Genomic DNA, 19694 nt, shown 5'->3' with positions numbered 1-19694 from the left:
ATAACCAGATAAACATATAAATAAAATTTTCGGAGAAACATGCAATATGTTGAGATCAGTAAAAGTGGGCTTCAAATACCTGGATAAGGAAATGATCAAGAAAATATTACAAACACTGATAAGGCCTAAACTGGAATATGCAGCACTGATATGGTCACCCAGTAGAAAAAATATATAAGAAAATTAGAAAGAATACAAAGAGCAACAATAAAGTTTGTCCCAACACTTCCAAACCTGACATATGAACAAAGACTGGTCAAACTGGAATTGCCAACCCTAGAACAAAGAAGAGAACAAGGGGACCTAGTAACTATGTACAGAATTATGAAAGGAAAAGAATGCCTTGATAGAGAGGACTTATTAAAGCGGGACAGGAAAAACAAGAGGACATGCAATGAAACTCAAAAAGGGTAACTACAGAAGAGACCTGAAAAAGAACAGCTTCCCACACAGAGTGATAGATATATGTAACAAATTTGATGAAGAAATAGTGTGTACAAACACAATACAAGAATTTAAGAACAAACTTTATCTTGCGAGATACAAAAACGGGTCACCATGAGCATAGCTCCCCTTCCCATATAACACAACTAGGTAAATACAATCTCCTCTTAACATCCATTCCCAAATATCTATTTCTTGTTGCACACTTTAATCCCCCAAGGCATTTACTTGCTTCTCTCAATCTACATTCTACCTCCACTTCCACTCCTCCCTTTCCCGCCACATTTGTCCCCAAGTATCTAAAGCTATCCATTTCATCCAGGCTCTGTTCCTTAATATTCACTCCCAATTTGCTGTCATCCTCTTCCCTTATACTTTTACCTTTACTTTACTATTTTACTTATTTTTGTTGCTAATATTTAATATTTTATCACTTTTGTATGACTATTTCCCCCTTTTATCTATGACTTGAACTCTTTCCAAATGGGAATTTTGAACACCATTCTCATGTACTGGCACTTGACTTGGAATTTGTAAAATTTGTACTTTTTGCCTTTTTTTTAAAGAGAATTTGTAGTAATTTTTAACTTTCTGCATTTTTTTCACGAGTCTTTCAAGTATATTAACTCTCTACATATCATGACTTTAGTTGCTTATTCTAGTTTCTGCTAGGTGAACAGATTCATGTGAGGAAAACCATCACCACAGCAAAAGTGTTAATGGCTTTTTGGTCCTGTCTTCCTCAACATTTTACTCTGTTTACAAATGCAGTTGTGTTTATTCTACCTGCCACCAGGTTGTTTTATTGAGCTCAGGGAAGATCCTCCTGCATATAAAATTCTCTTTATTTCATTTTTCATATCACGATTGCATTACAAACTTTTGTATATAATTTCCGTCATAGGAATCTTACTCATATCTATTAGATTTAGTTTTTTTTTTACATCCTTTATTATTTTGTGGCCCATATGCACAATTAATGCAAGTTTATTTTTTTCTTTGATATATATTTAATTTATAAACATGTTTTTCTATAATTTGACCAAATATCATGTTATACTCGTAAGCTGTGTACAGTTTTCTTCTTGTAGGATCATATTGGTTCTTGTTTTAATTCTTATATAGATTGCATATGATTTTGATTATATTTCATTGTTAATTTTTGTACATGTACATTACCAGTGTTGAATGAAATGGAACCATTAAGAGGGCGGTTTGTTGAAACTATTAAATTAAAGGACCTATCTTGATATCTTATGAGGTTTCAGTATTGAATTATCATCATTGTCAGTATAGCACAGTACATCATAGTTCAGTACAGGTTGAAGCTTCCAAGCTCTGCATCACTTGTACGAGTGCTGACCTTAGTAAAGGATTTTACTGACTTTGAGTAAGGATTACAAAGGATTACAAAGGCGGAGCACGCCGACAGGAGACCTTTTGATCCATATCTAGGTCGGATGCAAAAAAAAAAATCATATTAATAATAAAATAATAAATAAAAACTATATATAATGTAAATAACAAATAAAATAAATAAATGCATAGGTATTGTTAAAATAATAAACAAACAGGTAAATAGTAAATGATAATAAATTGACATATAACTAATAATAAATGAAAATCAGACAGACAAATGATAACAAAACAAAAACAAATAATATAACATAAATTATAATCATTACAGCATCTTACTTAGGTATTTATCTAAATGATTCTTAAAGCTTCAAACTGAACTACATTGCACTACCTGTGCAGGAAGTTTATTCCATTCATTAATTACACGGTTGGCAAAGTTGTTTCTACCTACTTCCAAATTGAATCTATTTCCGGACAGTTTGAGACCATTGTTTCTTGTCTGATTCTCATTCAATGTGAAAATTTGGTCACTTTTGATGTTGTCAATTCCCTTTAAAATCTTAAAGACCTGTATCAAGTCACCTCTGAGTCTACGCTTTTTTAGGGAAAACAGATTCATGTGCTTTAGTCGATTTTCATATGATTTATTTTTGATATTTGGAATCAGTTTTGTGGCTCGCTGTTGTACTTTTTCCAGTCTGTCAATGTCTTTAATGAGATTCGGTGACCATACGGAAACAGCATATTCCAAATGTGGACGAACTAACGATTTATATAGCTTGTTAATGAGTGATGGACTTTTGAAATCAAAAGATTGCACAATCAGTCCCAGAATCTTATTTGCTTTCTCAGAGGCTGAAATACACTGCTTGGATGATTTGAGGTCATTACTGATAATTACGCCGAGATCTTTTTCACTATCCACATTTGTTAACGAATTTCCAAATAACTTGTAATCGTACTTACTGTTATTTTTACCTATGTGCATTACCTTGCATTTACTTGTGTTAAATTTCATTAGCCACTTTTCAGACCATTGCTGTAATTGATCTAAATCTTCTTGAATATCTAATTGGTTTGAGTGATCATTTGCCACTCCGCACATTTTTGTATCATCAGCAAATTTGGAAACAGTAGATTTTAGTCCATGGTCTATATCATTTATATACACTCATTCCTCCATTTAACCTACCATTATGCAATATATCCTAATTGTATTTAACTAAATATATCAAAATAAACACCATGTTAGGACAGAGCCTATAGTATTTACCTAGTTGTATTATACAGGAAGGGAGCTATTCTCGTGGTGACCCGTCTTTGTATCTTTCAGCATCAATTTTTTTCTTAAAATCTTGAATAGTATTTGCACACACTGTTTCTTTTTCTAAGTTATTCCAGGTATCCAGCACTTTGTGTGGGAAGCTATTCTTTCTCCGATCTTGTGTGTATTTACTTAGTTGTATTATACGGGAAGGGAGCTATGCTTGTGGTGACCCGTCTTTGTATCTCTCAGCATCAAGTTTTTTCTCAATCTTGAATGGTGTTTGCACACACTGTTTCTTTGTCTAATTTGTTCCAATTATCCATCTGTGTAGCAAGCTATTTTTTTCAAATCTCTTCTGTAATTATCTTTTTTTAGTTTCTTTTCATGTCCCATTTCATGTCCCATTTCAATAAATCATTCTTATCTAAGATTTCCATTCCCTTCATAATTCTATAGATAGTTACTAGGTCTCCTCTTTCCCTTCTTTGTTCCAGAGTTGGTAATTCCAATTTGGACAGGCTTTGTTCAAATGTCATTTTGGAAAGAGTTAGTGCCAGTTTTGATGTTGCTTTTTGTATACTTTCTAATTTTTTTATATTCTTTTTGGTACTGGGTGTCCATAGTGTTGCTGCATACTTGAGTTTTGGTCTTATTAGTGTAGTTAAATTTTTTATCATTTCCTCATCCAAATAGGCAAATGCCACTTTTATTGACCTCAATAAATTGTAGGTTTCTCCAACTATTTTACTTGTTACAGCTGTAACAAGCAAAACCTCGTTTGATTAAAGGCTCCATTCTTGCATGGTTTTTATTTTTATAAACTTGTCAGCAACTGCTAATTTCATACATTTAGTTAAAGGTCAGATATCAACAGATATACCATTCACTAAAAATCATCGAAAAAGTACTTTTTAAAAGCATACAAATAAAGTTTTTACCTATTACAGAAGAATTTATTCAGAAAATTCACTTTTAATTGCGCCTCACATACCACTTTTCCGAAGTCTAGATATTCAGAATAACAACATTGTTTGTTTGGCAACTGTGACGTCACGAACGCGGAATTCCCCGAACCTTTCCCGAAGCGCACGGGCGGAATGTTTCGAATAGCAGACAACGCAACAAAATGAAGACAAAACTGTTTTTTGCCAAATTTGATAAGATGTAGATGGTGGAATTATATAGAATACTGTCAGTATGTTTTTTTTATGTACATTAAACTGTAAATACAAAAAGTTATGGAAGTCTTGATATCTGACCTATAAAGGTCGACATGAGGCACACAAACACTTGCCGCAGCCACCACAAACACATTACACCCGCTACACTACATAGCAGAACACCCACACACACCAAGAAACATTAAAACAACACCCAAAGACCTTTATCACGCACAGATACTCTCTTCTCTTCCTCCACAACCACCAAATACCAGCCTCCGGAAACATATTCATAATCATATCACTCACCGCTCCATTAACACACTGAAAGACAACACACTGCTGCATGCCAGACCCCCTGATATCCACCCTTCTGAATCCTCTCTCCCACGAAAGGACAGAGTCCACTTGGCCAGACTGCGGTGCGGTCACCACCCAGCACTTCTAAGCTACCAGAAGAGGCTGGATGACCGCGTTGTGAACAGCTGCCCAGGATGTAACACTCCACCCCATACCATACAACACATAATGGAAGACTGCATTATACACAATCATGCACGCAAACAACACAACATACACTCTATAAAGGATTTGTGGGAAAACCCAGTTTCGGCTATGGCATTCCTTGGGGAGACGGGACTGCTCGGACAGACAGTCTAGGGAACGACAACAACAACAACAACAACTAGATTGGTTGCAGGTGTTTTTATTCTGTTGATATTGTTTATGTTCACACAATGTTACAAAGAGCCCTGAAACCCATTCATCCTTACAGCCACATTACACAGCACAACCAACTGAATTCATCAAAAGCACAACCCAGCATCATACTGCTTGAATACTTTTAACAACCTACCACCAGTCATATATGTGGCTTGGAGAAAATAAAAACCACAAGAAAATGGTAGAATGAAGTATGTAAGAGAGGTAGAATTTGATATACATAAGAATCCAAAGAGAGGAAGAAAGGAATTTTGAAAAATGTAATGATATTAATTGTTGCCACAGGTTTCACTGACTGGAAACCTTCAGCCAGACAATGACTGACCATAGTCCTCAAACTGTCCCATAGAATTCTCTGGAAAGAAACTGTGGACCATTTTCTGTATCTTTGATTTGACTGAAAATAGTAGCAGTCCTGGTTGTCAGCATTAGTTTGAAAAAGGAGGAAAATCAGTGAAATTAGATAAGATATTATGGGTACAGTCTGAACACCAATTGGTAGCCCCTTGGGGCTGCACATCTAAACATACCTAAACTGTTTTATAATTTTATCATTGGTAAACTGAGTTGCATCAGAGAAATGTTTAAATTAAAAGCTGAAATAATGAAAAATCTTCAAATCAGTTTTCCTCAACAGACATCCCCATCTTTCTGAACGCCCCTTTTACCCCATCCATTCATCTCATTCTTGGTCGCCCCTTTCTGTTCACTCCATCCACCTCTGCCTTCCACACTTCTTTTACTAATCTTTCTACACTCATTCTTTACACATGCCCCAATCATCCCAACACTCTTTCAGCCCTATCTTCCAACTCCTTTTCCACTCCTGCTCTCCTCCTCACCTGCCACAATTAGCAACTCCCTAAAATACTCTGACCATCTTCCCCATACCACTGCCTCTTCTGTTATCATCTCTCCATCCGCACCTTTTACTTTTTCTTCTTTACTTGATTTACCTCCCCTTCCTCTCTTAATTTCCTTCCATACATCTTTTTATTACTTTCAAAATGTTCTGTCATACTCTTCCCCCATTATACATCTGCCCTCCTTTTTGCTTCCTTTATCTTATGTTTTACTTCTCTTTTGTTAACATAACACAACTATTTTCATTTGAGAAAATGGCACACATGAATCTGCAGTAGTGAGGAGACTGTATTTAACTGAAATCCATAACACAGGAATAGGCAGGTATTGGTCATATGATGATTAAATAGTGTGTGTAGTAGTCGGCAAGTCATATTTGTTCATGTTTTTTTTTTAATGAACATTGTTGTCATACAATTTCCAGTAATTAGATAATCAAGAGGAGCATCACAGTGAATTTTGAAGAACATTAAAAAACATTGTAAGTTTGAATCTGTTGAAGCACCTACTGAATTTGCTTTCACCAAAAATAAAAAGACAAGTTTGAGTTAGGATTAATAATTTTTATTTCATTTGTTTATTCTTTATAATTTTATTTAATTGTATTTATTTTTTCTAAACAGTAACCAACACTTCAATCCTTGGGACAGTATCACTGAAGAGTTGAGGTTAGATGTCTAAAAGACATTTAAAGAGGGTAGCAGAACATAGATAGTAGAAGTTAAAAGTAATCACCATTTGGTGCTACCTTAGCATGTGGTCTACCAGGTCATTTACACTTTAGTGTGTGGTCTACCTGCACTTTTACACTTTAACATGTGGCCTACCTAACCTAACCTATAATATGTGGCCTACCTAACCTAACCTATATTGACTATCTCAGGAGCACTCAAGTTAAGATTATACCATGAAAGGTCATTTCACAGCATAGACTATGGATACTGTGGTAGACTGCATGCTAAAGTGTCACCCAGCATACTTTTTTGAGTGGTGACTAGTCTTCATTTATAAAAGAATGCTGAGTGATGTGTACTATAGGAATGTCATATAAATCTAAAAAAAATTGACTTCATAAATCATGTCTTCTCTCAGATGTTGAAGGAAAATGCTCTTGAGAAAAGCAACATAGAGTAGAATTTATTTAATGAATATCCTCTCCTATTGTTTCTCATCCTTTGTTTATCATCCAGTTTTTCTACTATGCTGATCTCTATCCAGCATCCCATATGCTTATGTTATAGAAACTTTTGTAATTTCTTTTTTTAGATAATGGTGTTACCCATTTTGTCTAATCATTCCATCAGTTATAAATTTTTCTTTGATGGAACAAACAAAATATTCTAAAATATGAAAAGAAATGTAGGATACTCCATGGTCCATTGGTTTGGAGCATCACTGCTTGGGCATGAGGTAGAGAGAGTGAGGCTGCCTGGCAACAAATGAGTTCGTAGTAAGGGCATTGCTTCTTTAAATTTCTTACTCCAAAAAGCCTTCTATAAGGGAGCACCATCCTTGCCCTCTTTGTGAGGAGTTCATGACATGAAATAAAATTGTGATAGAAATAGTATTTATCTAATTGTAGTATACAGGAAAAGAGTAGCAGTTACTGGGTCCTCTCTCCTAATCTGTATTTCTTTATCATATCTAGACACAAATTCATGTACAGTTCCAACTTAATCTATATCCTCGATTTCCAATTATATTTAGATTTTAACTCGTGTATTGTTTGAGCTTGGGCTATGTCACTTCCTAAAGTATTCCAAGTATCTATGCATCCATATGAAAAACTGTATTACTTCACATCCTTTCAACATGTGGTCTTTCTTAATTTACTTCCATGAACTCTTAAAGCCCTCCCATCTTTAATCAGGTCTCTTCTGTCAATGCAATCTATCCCTTTTAGTGACCTGAATACTGTAATCATATCACTTCTTTCTCTTCAGACTTCTAAAGTTGGCAGACCCAGTGCTATTAGTCTTTCCTCGTATGGTTTATCTGTCAGGCTGGGGACCATTGTGATTGCTGCTCTTTGTATTCTCTTGATCTTGCTTATATCATTCACTCTGTGTGGGGACCATACTACTGACACATATTCCAGTCTTGGACATAGCAGGGTTTCAATGAGTTTTTTCACCATCTCTTCATCCATATAGTGAAACACCACTTTGGTCTGCAGTAGTCCATATGTCTCTTTCAAAATCCTGCTGATATGTCTGTCAGGTGACAGTTTGTCTTTTATTAACACTCCCAAATGTTTATCCTCTTTTGCTTCTGTAATGGTTGTATTTTAATATATCTGCAAAAATGTAGCCTTCAAAAAGTGCTCTACATATTTGATCACTTAAAGGAACTAATATTTATTATATTTATCAATTATTAATTATCAATTATTGATATGAGAGGTACAAAGAAAAAAAAGAAAAATATAAGGTAAAGGAGGGAAAAAGGAGGGCAGGTGTGAAATTGGAGAAGAGTATGACAATATATTGAAAGTAATAAAAATATTTTTTGAAAGGAGAAAAGGGAGACAAATCAAGTACAGAAGAAAAGGTAAAAGGTGCAGATGGAGAGATGATAATGGAAAAGACAGTGGTAAGAGGGGCAGTGTTGTAGGGAGTTGCTAAATGTGAAGGAAGATAGGAAGGGAAAGGTAGTTGCAGTGGGAAGCACTAAAAAATAATAGTGATGGATGAGGAAAATCGGGAGAAATAAGTAAAGATGATGTGAAAGCAGTTATTAAAATGATGAAAGCAAGTATGGCACCTGGGATAGATGGGTGTCTTGTGAAGTGTCTTAAAAAGGGAGGTACAGTGATGGTGATTTGGCTGGTGAGGTTTAATGTTTGTCTAAAAGAGGGTAGAGTGCCAGAGGACTGGAGGAGTGCCTGTATACTTCCACTTTAAAAGGGAAAAAGGGACAAATGTGAGTGTAGTACTTCCAGAGGGATTAGTTTGTTGAGTGTAGTTGGGAAGGATTATTATGGGAGGGTTTCGATTGAGAGAATTAGGAGAGGAACAGAGGGAGTAATTGGTGAGGAACAGTGTGGGTTTAGGAAAGGTAGAGGTTGTATGGATCAGATTTTTGTGGTAAGACAGATATGTGAGAAAGCTTTAGGAAAAAATAATGTTTTTAAGGCCTTTATGGACTTGGAAAAAGCTTATGACAGGGTAGACAGGAAAGCACTGTGGGAGGTTTTGCAGATATATGGGGTAGGATAGCAGCAATTTGGAAGTGATATTAAGGTAGAGAGGCTGGAAGAAGTAGATAGCTTTAGACACTTGGGGTCGCATGTGGCAGGAAAAGGAAGGGTGGAGGTGGAGGTAGAATGTAAATTGAGAGTAGCAAGTAATTTCCTAGGGAGATTGAAAAATATGAGAAATAGCCATTTGGGAATGGATGCTAAGAGGAGATTGTATGAAGGGATGATTGTGCCGACAGCAATGCATGGGACAGAAACATGGAACATAAGAGCGGAAGAGTTTAAATGTGTTTGAGATGAAATGTCTGAGAAGTATGGTAGGGGTTACTAGGCTGGATAGAGTGAGAAAGAGGCGAGGAAGAGAGATAGGATTGATGAAAGAATATTGGGATGGTGTGGACACCTGGAAAGAATGAGTGAAGAAAGATTAGTAACAGAAGTGTGGAAGGCAGAGATAGATGGAGTGAACATGAGGGGGTGACCAAGGATGAGATGTATGGCTGGAGTAAAAGGGGTGATGAGAAAGAGGGGGATGTCTGTTGAGGAAGGACGGGAGAAGACAGGAGACAGGGGTGAGTGGAGAATGGTTGTACAGGTAGTTCTCGAACTATTGAACCTATGGGAAAAAGGGGGATACGTTCTCAACTCGGATTGCGCTGATCCTGAAAACATAATAGGAGGGTTATAGAACAGAGTGAGTGAGCAAAGCGAGCATGATATTCTGCAACATTAACACTCTCTGACATGTAAGTATTAACCTCGGGAAAAGACGCTACCGTAAACATCACTTATTTCGCCAAGCGTATTTTCTTCAGCTGTTTGAAAAATCAGTCTGTTTACAATTCACATTTCAGACTGCTTGCTATGCTTAAACTGACTGTTGATGTGCTCTGGAGATACACAGTGCGGAGAATAAACGATAATTCTTGCAGAAAGTGAAAATTGACGAAATTAATTGGGGCAGAAATAAGTATCAAAAATTAATTTGTTTGTGAAAAAAATAATTAATTTGTGTATCAAAAAAGCTTAATTACCTGCAGAAAGACAATGGTTTGGCCTATGAAACAGGAAGGATGCCTAAGACGATGCCGTCTGTACAGCTGCCGGTGTTGTTGTTGTGATAACGCCGCAGTGATGCCAGCTCTACCTAGCTGATGCAGCCAGTATTACCACACGGCTTTATGCGCACCAACTTCAAATATATAATAGGTATTTTGAAAAAAATAATCGGCCGCGACTATTTTTATTATTTTTTTTTTTTTAGGTCAAATCGCATATCTTCGAATATATCCCCGCACATATCGAAAAGTGGTGCAAATTCTTGAATCGCATATACGCGAATTCGCATATATCGAAGTCGCATATATCGAGAACTACCTGTATATGGATGATGCTGTGATGCATGGAAGGAGTGCAACTGAAAGGGATCTCTTTTTCTGTATGAAGGGGTGGATAGGGGGGCTCACCTATTAAATGAAGCAGCCTTGCTGTGGATATACTGTGCCATGTTGTATTGCTTCTGGCCCAGGGCAATGGAGCCAAGAAAAGTGAGGGATGGTGAATGAGAGTGGAGTGTGTGGGGATGAAATGGTGGGGGTGGATTTGTGCCTTTTGTCTTGGGCTATCTCCTGTATAAAGGGGAAAAACCCTTGGTATATGTTTGTATTTGTGTATTAGTTATTATTATCTTCAACCACATATTACAGCAAATATTTTTTTCTGGATTTTTAATGTTTTGAGTGTGGAAATTTATTTTATTCTGGATATGTTGATTGTTATATGATTAGTTGCCATGTGATAAGCATTCATGGGACAAAACTTGATTGTATAAGAGTTTGCCGCTGTATTAAACCTGTTAAATTATTGTGATGGTAAGAATGATAAACTGCACAAACATGTTTGCAAATGACACAAAGATCATGAGGAGAACAAGATTAAGATAACTGCAAATTATCAAAAGATGTAGATAGAATATATGGGTGGAGTAAAATATAGAAAATTAAATTGAATACCAAAAAATGGAGAATATTGGAAATGGTCAGAAGTACAAAGAGACTAATGATTTATTTGACAGGATGTGAAGCAAAAAAAAAAAAGTATTTTTATCACAGACAAACCTCACAGCAAGATTGTGAGTGAATCATACAGACTTTTGATGAACATTAAATTATATTTTCACAAGGAATTGGTGGATCCAATGGAAAGCCTCAGATTAGGAAATGCAACAGTGGTGCTCTCTGTATGAGATAAAAGAACTAAAGCAGATTGAAAAAATACAATAACAACTCAGATTAATCCTCAGGCTAGCAGATAAACCATATGTTGAGAGATAGATACATTTGGTCTGCCATCATTAAAAGAATGAAAAGAAATAACACAATTTCAGTGTGAGGTCATGGAAGAAAAAAGCAACATATTTGAATGATATCAAGAAACTGTTTTCCATACAGATGTATCAACTCATGGAGTAACACAAAAGAAGATATAATCCTATCTAAAACAATAAATTAATACCATGTTTGATTGGAAGAGAAAAAAGAAAAGGTACCCCTGGAATGTAGCTCCTTTTCTTTATGTTACAATTAAGTTATAGTTAGGTGAATACATAAGCCAGCATGGAAAATGGGTGACATGGGACAATGGTGGGAACAATAGCATCATGCATGAGTGGCACCACAACCAGCTGGTCAACAAATTATGTTGTAATAAGCAAGAACTGGATCATTTACTAAGTATTGGGTAAAGGTTCCTGCATGCAGAGGTTAAGGCCATAACAGTGCTTAGACGTTCGAGTTTGGAAATTTCAACCTGTGCACTGGAAATATGATTGTAAATATCAGTGTTTGGATCATTTTTAGAATATGTTATGGGAATTATAAATCTTATAGCACATACTTATTATTTTTAGTAGTTTTTCTTATTTTGGTGTCATGATGTGTTGTGATATTAAGAAGTTTACAGTAGGCAGGATAAAGGTAAAACCTGCATGATGCTTATTGCTGTGTCAGGGAAATGTTCTGTACATTAATTTGTACAGCATTATGACTGTATTCAGAACATAAGATGTTATAAGGCCATATTGCAACACTTGCTTCATTTACCATTCAAGACTGATGCACTTTGTACTAGGAAATGTATTACAAATTACAAGTTCAACCATTCTTGCCTGCATTGATGACCAGTGCTCCAAATATTACATTGTTTTGATGAAAAACTTTCTTTTTCTATTTTTTTAAATCATATATAAATTTACACTTGAAATAAGCACTAGTACTTTTCTAAGAAACTAGTTACATCATTATGACTATGTAAAGCTTATATTTTATTGTTAAAACCTATTTAAGATATCAAGTATGTTCCATATGGCAAATGGCTGCACTAAATACTTTGGCCCTTGCCCTCGTGTAGGCGGTGGACTATCTATCGGCAAGAATGTTCCTCTTCGGCACGAAAAACTTCGGTGGAAGTCGGACATGCCCTTGACGGAGGGGCAGGTGCGCAGCAAGAGGGACGAATTCTGGGACACAGCTCCAGCCTTCGAGGGGCGGCGGGAAATCTGGGATGCACTAAAGGCTGCTGCTGGGGCCATTGAGAACCAAGATTATGATATGGCGCAAGCAATTGTTGATAGTGCAAACATTACACTCCCTAATGGTGAGCTAGGGGTCAGCGACGTTTCTTCTTGGGGGTTTCTTTCATACCATTCATTTTCGTTGTCATTTGTATCTCTTGATATGTTTCTTTGATAAAGTAATCCATAATCTTCTATACAGTAGAAGCCTTTAAGGAAAGATCTGAATTTGTGATTGTAAACAACATTTATAAAGAACAAATTATAAAGTCAAATTTTTTTTTGTTAAAATGAAGTAAAGGTCTATAAAGTTGATCATAGCAGGTATTGAATCGACAAAATTTCAGAAAAAAAAAGAAAAAAAAAAAAAGAGCAAAGTTAACTTAAGTTGTTTACCAAGGAGGCCCAGGTCTAGCAGTTCCCCAACATCTCAACCTTTGCATTTACTGTCCAGGTTCCTTAACGGACTGCTACGATGAACTAGGGACTCGCTACCAGCTGCCCGTCTATTGCCTTTCCTTTCCCCTCAACGTCATCCAACACTCGCCTGACAAGGACTCAGGCAATGACTCAGGTACTCCTCCCTCTGAGTAGGGTTTGTGTGGTCAGGAGTCATGATGAAAGTAGCAGAAGGATGCAGTGCATCATGATCATTAGGGGCATGATGGTGTGGAGAGGTTCTTTCAAGTTACAGCAAGAATGTTTGATAAAGCACCTGTGCTGCACTATTTTTCTACTTCAAAACCAGCACCTGTTGTCTGAGAAGTTATTATACTAGTGTTTGGGTTTTTAGCTAGTGACAGTTCTTGATATGGCTTTGTTCTTGATAGATGTTTGAACAGCAATACATTGAATACCCCTCTAGTATCTGATTCTTCAACATGCACATTTGATTTTCCATTGATAGAGTAATGCTGCATCACAATTGAACGAGTTACCACCATTCTAAGATGCTACAAAATGTTGTAAAGAGGCTTATTCCACTTTAGATTAGCACTTGCATCAGTCACACATTATCAGAAATACTCAATTAGCTTAGCATATTACACACGTTTTTGTGTTACAACATAGTAATCACAATATAATTTTGATCAAATTGTAGTGTTTCTTTAATGCATATATGATGCAGTGCTGACACTAGGGAAAAATTTGTAGCACATACACAATTTTTTTTTCTTGTAGCCCGAGGTGATTACTTAATATAACAGTTTATGCAACTCTCTTAAGTGGCTACTTGTTAGGATTTTTACTATTGTGAGTTATGGTTAGTTATTAACAATTCTGTCTCACAACACCTCATGGTTGCACATTAAAGCACTGAAACTTGTTGTCGTAGTTACAGGAGTGATATTACAGTCAAACCTTGGTGTGTGTATGCCCAAGTTTTTGTATGATTTGGTTTCAGTGACTTTTTTTTTTATCAAAATTTTGTCCCTGTTTTTGAAAACCAAGTGAATGTAAATCTTGGAACAAAATTTTGATGAAAAAAGTTGTCAAAAACTGAATTGTACAAAAACTAGGGCACATGAAAACCAAAGTTTGTCATGAAGATATCATGTTCTCCCATATTTCTTTTTCACCTATTTGATGGGTAATATAGTAAGATGCTAATAGGAGAATGGAGGGGCTAAATGGGGAAGAGCAGGATAGGTTTATATGAGGAAGGTGTATTGGTCAATAATTTGTAGTAAGGCAGGTATGCATTTTTTTTTTTTTTTTTTTCTCTCTCCAACGGTTAAGATTTTTTTGGGGGGCTTTCTTTGACTTTGAGAAGCCATAAGATATTATTGATAAGTGTTGTATAGTGTATTGCAAATGTATGGGATGGAGGACGTGTGTTTAAGTTGATCAGACTTGTACTCGGATGACATGGCATGTGAAGAAGTCAGGAAAGTAGAGGGTGAATGGTTTGAGGTGAATGTGAGGTTGTGTCAGGATTGTGATGTTGCTATGGTTGTTGAATGTATATATAGATAGGGTGCTAATAATAAGTGAACACAAAAGTCCTGGGAAGATGTTTAGAATTGGTGAAGGAGGGTGGAAGTGGGAGGTGAGCCAGTTGTTGCTTGTGTATGACACTGCAGTGTAACTGATTCTGAGAAAAGACTGAAGCAGTTGGTGACTGAGTTTGGAAGGGTGTGTGAGAGGAATCAATCAATCAGTTGTTACCTGGAGTTTCACTAAGTGGAAAACCTGCAGCCCCACAATTGCTGGGAACAATCCAAGGAACCTCACACTGAGTGATGCAGGTAGCAGATTGTATGTGATTTTGAAGGATGAGAAGCTAAAGAAGTGGAATTTCATGTACCTCTGTTCATCACATATGACAATGAACAGAGGAGTGAATGTGGAGGTGGCTTACAGAGGGAATGAGTAGATGTCTGGGTGGAATGAAAATTGTAATAAGAAATAGATATTTAGGGATGAAAGTAAATAGAAGGTTGTATGAGGGAGTGATTGTGCTTGTGACAGTATATGGAGGAAAGACTGAATTTAAGGGAGGTAGAAAGGAAGAGTAAATATTTGAGGTGAAGAATTAGAGTGGCATAGTAGGTGTTACAAGAATGGATAAAGTGAGAAATGTGGATGTGAGGTAGAGAATGGTAGGGGTGAGCTGTCAGATAGGATAGATCAAAGAGTGCTGAGGTGGTTAGGGTATATGGAAAGAATAAGGAAAAATTTGTAAAAATGAGTGTGAACAGCAGGAATGGATGGAATGAACTTGAGAGGAAGGTCAAGAATGAGGTTAATGGACAGTATAAACAGGGCCTCGCATATGTGAGGGATGTCTGTGGAGCATGGAAGAGAATACAAAAGATAGGAGTGAATGGAGGGAGATTGTGAATGGATAAAAGGATGATGTGGCATGAAGGGATGTTCATGTGTCTGTTCACATAATATTTTTTTGAGTGGATGAGGACGGGATCACCATGGTGGGATAAACCAGTTTCTGCTTTAATTTTAACTGTATTTTTTACACCTTTTCATACATGGAGAGGTAGCATCTGCTCTCCCACTACTTTCAGCAGGTGATATAGAGAGTCCCACATCAATACAACTACCTTCCCATCAAGAATAGTAGGGATTTCTGAGGACTGTTGTCAGCTACTATGGGGCTGCAAGTTTTCTACTTATTGAAACTTGAGGCAACTATTATTATCATCATCATTATAATTATCATTATTATCATCATTGTGTGAATTTTTTATTGTTGTGTGAATGATATTTTAATGCAGCCCAGAGGGATTTCTCCCCATCTTCAATGTTACTGCATGAGGGGACAGGGTGGTTGCCAATTAAATGAAGTGGCTTTGCTGTGGATCTACTGTGTCTTGCTGCATTGCTTCTGACCCAGGGCATTGGGTGAGATGCAGGGATGACCCATCATTCAGGAGGAGCCAAGATGAGAGGGAGGGAGGAAAAGGTGGTGAATGGGGATGGAATGGCTGGGAATGAAAAGGGTGGGAGTGGAATTATGCCTTTTGACTTTGGCTACCTCTCCTCTAAGGGGGGAAAAAGCCCTTTGGTATATGTATTTACCTAGTTGTATATTACAGGACGGGAGCTATGCTCGTAGTGGCCCATTTTCATATGTATGTATGTATCCTTGTTAAAGTTAGTCATTCTTCTTATTATCATTCCTATTATTATTATTATTTTTTGTTGGTATTATTACTCTTATTATTACTATCATCATCATCATCAACATTATTATAATTATTATCATTGTTATTATTTTATTATCATCATCATTGTTATTAAGCAAATTAAAGTATAATAAACCATGTTGGGGCATACTGAAAATATATGGAGGAAGAAGTCTTTAGGTATGTAGGTAGATATTATACACAAAAAAAATATATCTGAATATACTGAAAATGTAAAAAAAAAATCTGCTTGAAAATGGATGAAAACTAAAAATGGAATATTTCTTGCTAGGCATTAAAATGTGGAATGAAAAAAAAAAAGGTAAATAAATATGTTGCCCTGGGTATCTCTTACAGAAGACCCAAAGCCCCCAGGTAACTGGCCACAACCACATGTCCACAAGTCACTTGGAATAAAGATAAATAAATTGTGGTGCTTGTTACTGTTTGGAGAGGGTAAGAGTAAGGCAGTGAAGTGTTCTGTCTGTAGTAAGGCCAGTTCTGTGTTGGTATTGTTTTAATGTTGGTTGGTGACCTGAACACAGTCATGCCAGTGTAGTCTGCATTTGTCTTGGGAGTGATTTTTCAGTTGAGTTGATGTCTGTTAGTGTCTAGTGATGTACAGATTGTAGAGTTTTAATTATTTATTTATTTGTTTATGGGAGATGGTGAGAGAGAGAGGGGAGGTTGGAAAAGAAGAAGAATGGGTATATTTTGAAGAGGAAGTGACAAACTGTGTAAAGATGGTATATGGGATGAGGAGGATGGGAAGAAATAGATGGGTAGTGAACAGTGAGATGAAGAGGTGAAGGTGATAGTAGAAGAGAAGAAGCAAGTGTATGGTGATTGGTTGCAAGATAGAACTTGGTAAGCATAAGAGAGGTACAAGAAGAGTGGAGCAAAACATAAGGTAAAGAGGAGCAGAAATTTTGGAAAGGAATAGAATTTTTTTTTTTTGAAAGAAATGAAAAAAGTGAGGGGGAGAGTCAGGTAGAGAAAAATGTAAAAGGTGCAGATGGACAGATTCTAATGGAAATGAAGGCAGTAAGGGAAAGATGGGTAGATTATTTCATAGTTGTTGAATGTGTAGGATGTTACATAAGGGTTCATTGTGGCAGTGGGAGGAGCTGGGAGAATGAATGTGATGGGAGAGGAGAATGATAAGGCTGTAGGGAAAGATTGATTACACAAAGCATTGAAACTGATGAAAGCTGGTAAGGCACCTGGGTTTGGATGTCATGTGGAGTGCTTGACAAAGATAGGAAATGTTATTGTAGATTGGCTAGTGAGGTTGTTTAATGTGCCTAAGGGAGGGGAGTGTACTGGAGGACTGGAGTATTGTGTGTATAATTTTGCTTTACAAAGGAACAGGACAGATGTGAATGTAGTAGTTTTAGAGGAATCAATTTGTTTAGTATGGTTGGGAGGGTGGTAATTGAGAGGATTATGAGAGAAATGGAGGGAGTAATTGATGAGGAATAGTGTGGGTTTAGGAAAGGTAGAGGATGCCTGGATAAAATTTTTGTGATAAGGCATATTTGCAAGAAGCTTCTGGCAAAAGGTAAGGATGTTTTTTGGGCCTTTATGGATTAAAAGAAGGTTTGTGACAGGGTTGACAGTAAGGTATTGTGGGAGGTATTGCAGATATATGGGATATGGGGAAAGCTGTCAAGGGCAGTCAAAAGCTTTTACACCAGTAGTAGAGTTTGGTGTTAGTATTGGGAATGATGAGCATGAGTGGTTTAGGGTGAAGGTGGGGCTGTTCCAAGGTTATGTTATGTCATTATGGCTATCTAATGTGTAGAGGGATGGAGTGGTACAGGAGATAGATGCAAAGGTGATAGGCAGAGGATTAGAGAGAGTGGAGGGAAGTGGAAGGTGAGCCAGTTGCTGTTTGCTGATGACACTGAACTTGTGGCTTGGTTAGAGGAGTGTCTGAGGCAGCTAGTGATGGAGTTTGGGAAGGTATATGATAGGAGGAAGTAAATTTGGATAAAAGCAAGGTGATGTGATATATAAGGGGTGAGGGTGGCAGTATGTTAGAGGTATGTCTGAAAGGAGAGAGGATAGAGGAAGTGGATAATTTGTATTATTTTGGGTCACATTTAGTAAAGACTGGAGTTGGGGTGGAGGTAAACTTTAGGATGAGGGAAACAAGTAAATTTCATGGCCAAATAAAAAGTGTCATGAGAAATAGGTATCAGGGAATGGATGGAATGAGAAGACTGTATGAAGGGGTGATCGTGTGTCTGACACTGTATGGGGCAGAGACTTGGAATTGAAGGGAGTCAGAAAAAGAGAAATTTAAATGTGTTTGAGAAGTATGGTGGAGGTTATGAGGATGAATAGAGTGAGAAAAGAGGAGGTGATGTGAAGAACGGGGGTGGAAAGGGAGCTAGCAGATAGGGCTAATGAAAGAATACTTGGATGGTTTAGACAAAAAGGATGAGTAAGGAAAGACAAGGAAAAAGACTGTGGAATGCAGAGTCAGATGGAATGAACTTTAGGGGAAGAACAAGAATGAAATGTATGGATAGGGTGAAGGGAATCTTGAATAAAAATGGAATGTCTGTTGAGCAAGAGATAGGTGTGAGTAGAGAATGTGATTGGACTATAAAATGATGCAGTCTGAAGGGTTTTCTTCTTGTTTTCTCTATTTTTGTACGGGAGGATGAGGAGCAAGGGTCACTGTGTAAATGAACTAAGTGTCTTGCCCTGGTGTGGATGTGCTGAATCTTATTGCATTGCTTCTGACTTGGGCAGTGGGTGGGGAACAGGGATAAATCTTCCTCCACAATCAGCTAAGATAAAATGGAAACAAATGGGTGATAGATAGGAGTAGGGTGGATTGAACTTAAGAAGATAAAAAATAAAGTTGATGGATGGGATGAAAAGAACACTAGAAGCAAGAGGAATGTCTTCTGAGTAAAGAAGAGTGAGGATAAAAGATTGCAATGAATGGAGAATGGTTGTAAATGTGTGAAGAAATCACAGCCTGAAAAGGATGCTCTTGTCTTCTCTGTAAGTTATTTGGATTGAATGAGGAGGGGGAGATCACCATATAATGAAGTGGTGGGGGTAAACCAGCTTCAGCTGTCAGGCCTGTCATAGAAGCATTGTATAGCTACATAGCCTTTGATCCAAGACTGTGGTATGGGACAGATGACTCTTCATTCATTAAGTACTAATATAGAAGAGGTGCCACATGAGTATTTGATGGGTGTGGGATGCCTTATAAGGGTTAAAACACCTTTTGGTATGTATGTATATATATTTAGTATAAGAAAAGGCAGGTACTTGCAATTGGTTGTTTGTTGTTTATGGTGTACCATGCATTGATTTTACTCCATTTAAATTTTGTCTTTTCATTCACCTTAAACATATTTTTGCTGGTGGATTTGTTTCACAAGATTCTGTTAGATGCCTTTTGCAGGGCTATTTTAAATTTTGAAATTTGAAG

At 36.9% G+C, this 19694-nt stretch overlaps 1 protein-coding gene across 3 annotated transcripts in view; it reads left to right on the top strand.

Moving 5' to 3' along the window:
- The window catches only part of LOC143026378 (ubiquitin domain-containing protein 2), a 44769-nt gene that overhangs the window by 11058 nt on the left and 14017 nt on the right, over window positions 1-19694 (top strand). For 2 of the 3 annotated variants that reach the window (XM_076186647.1, XM_076186646.1), the window contains exons 2-3: window positions 12425-12670; window positions 13042-13161. In XM_076186647.1, the coding sequence (XP_076042762.1) occupies window positions 12425-12670; window positions 13042-13161 (366 nt within the window). Of the gene's footprint in view, window positions 1-10056; window positions 10226-12424; window positions 12671-13041; window positions 13162-19694 lie in introns of all 3 variants that reach the window. The other variant, XM_076186648.1, reaches the window with a different exon arrangement.

Source organism: Oratosquilla oratoria, chromosome 6 (genome assembly GCF_046742065.1).
Source record: "Oratosquilla oratoria isolate Oo_2021 chromosome 6, ASM4674206v1, whole genome shotgun sequence".
Classification (NCBI taxonomy): Eukaryota; Metazoa; Arthropoda; class Malacostraca; order Stomatopoda; family Squillidae; genus Oratosquilla; species Oratosquilla oratoria.
The sequence above is the reverse complement of the archived record's forward strand: the minus strand, read 5'-3'. Positions and strand labels throughout refer to the sequence as shown.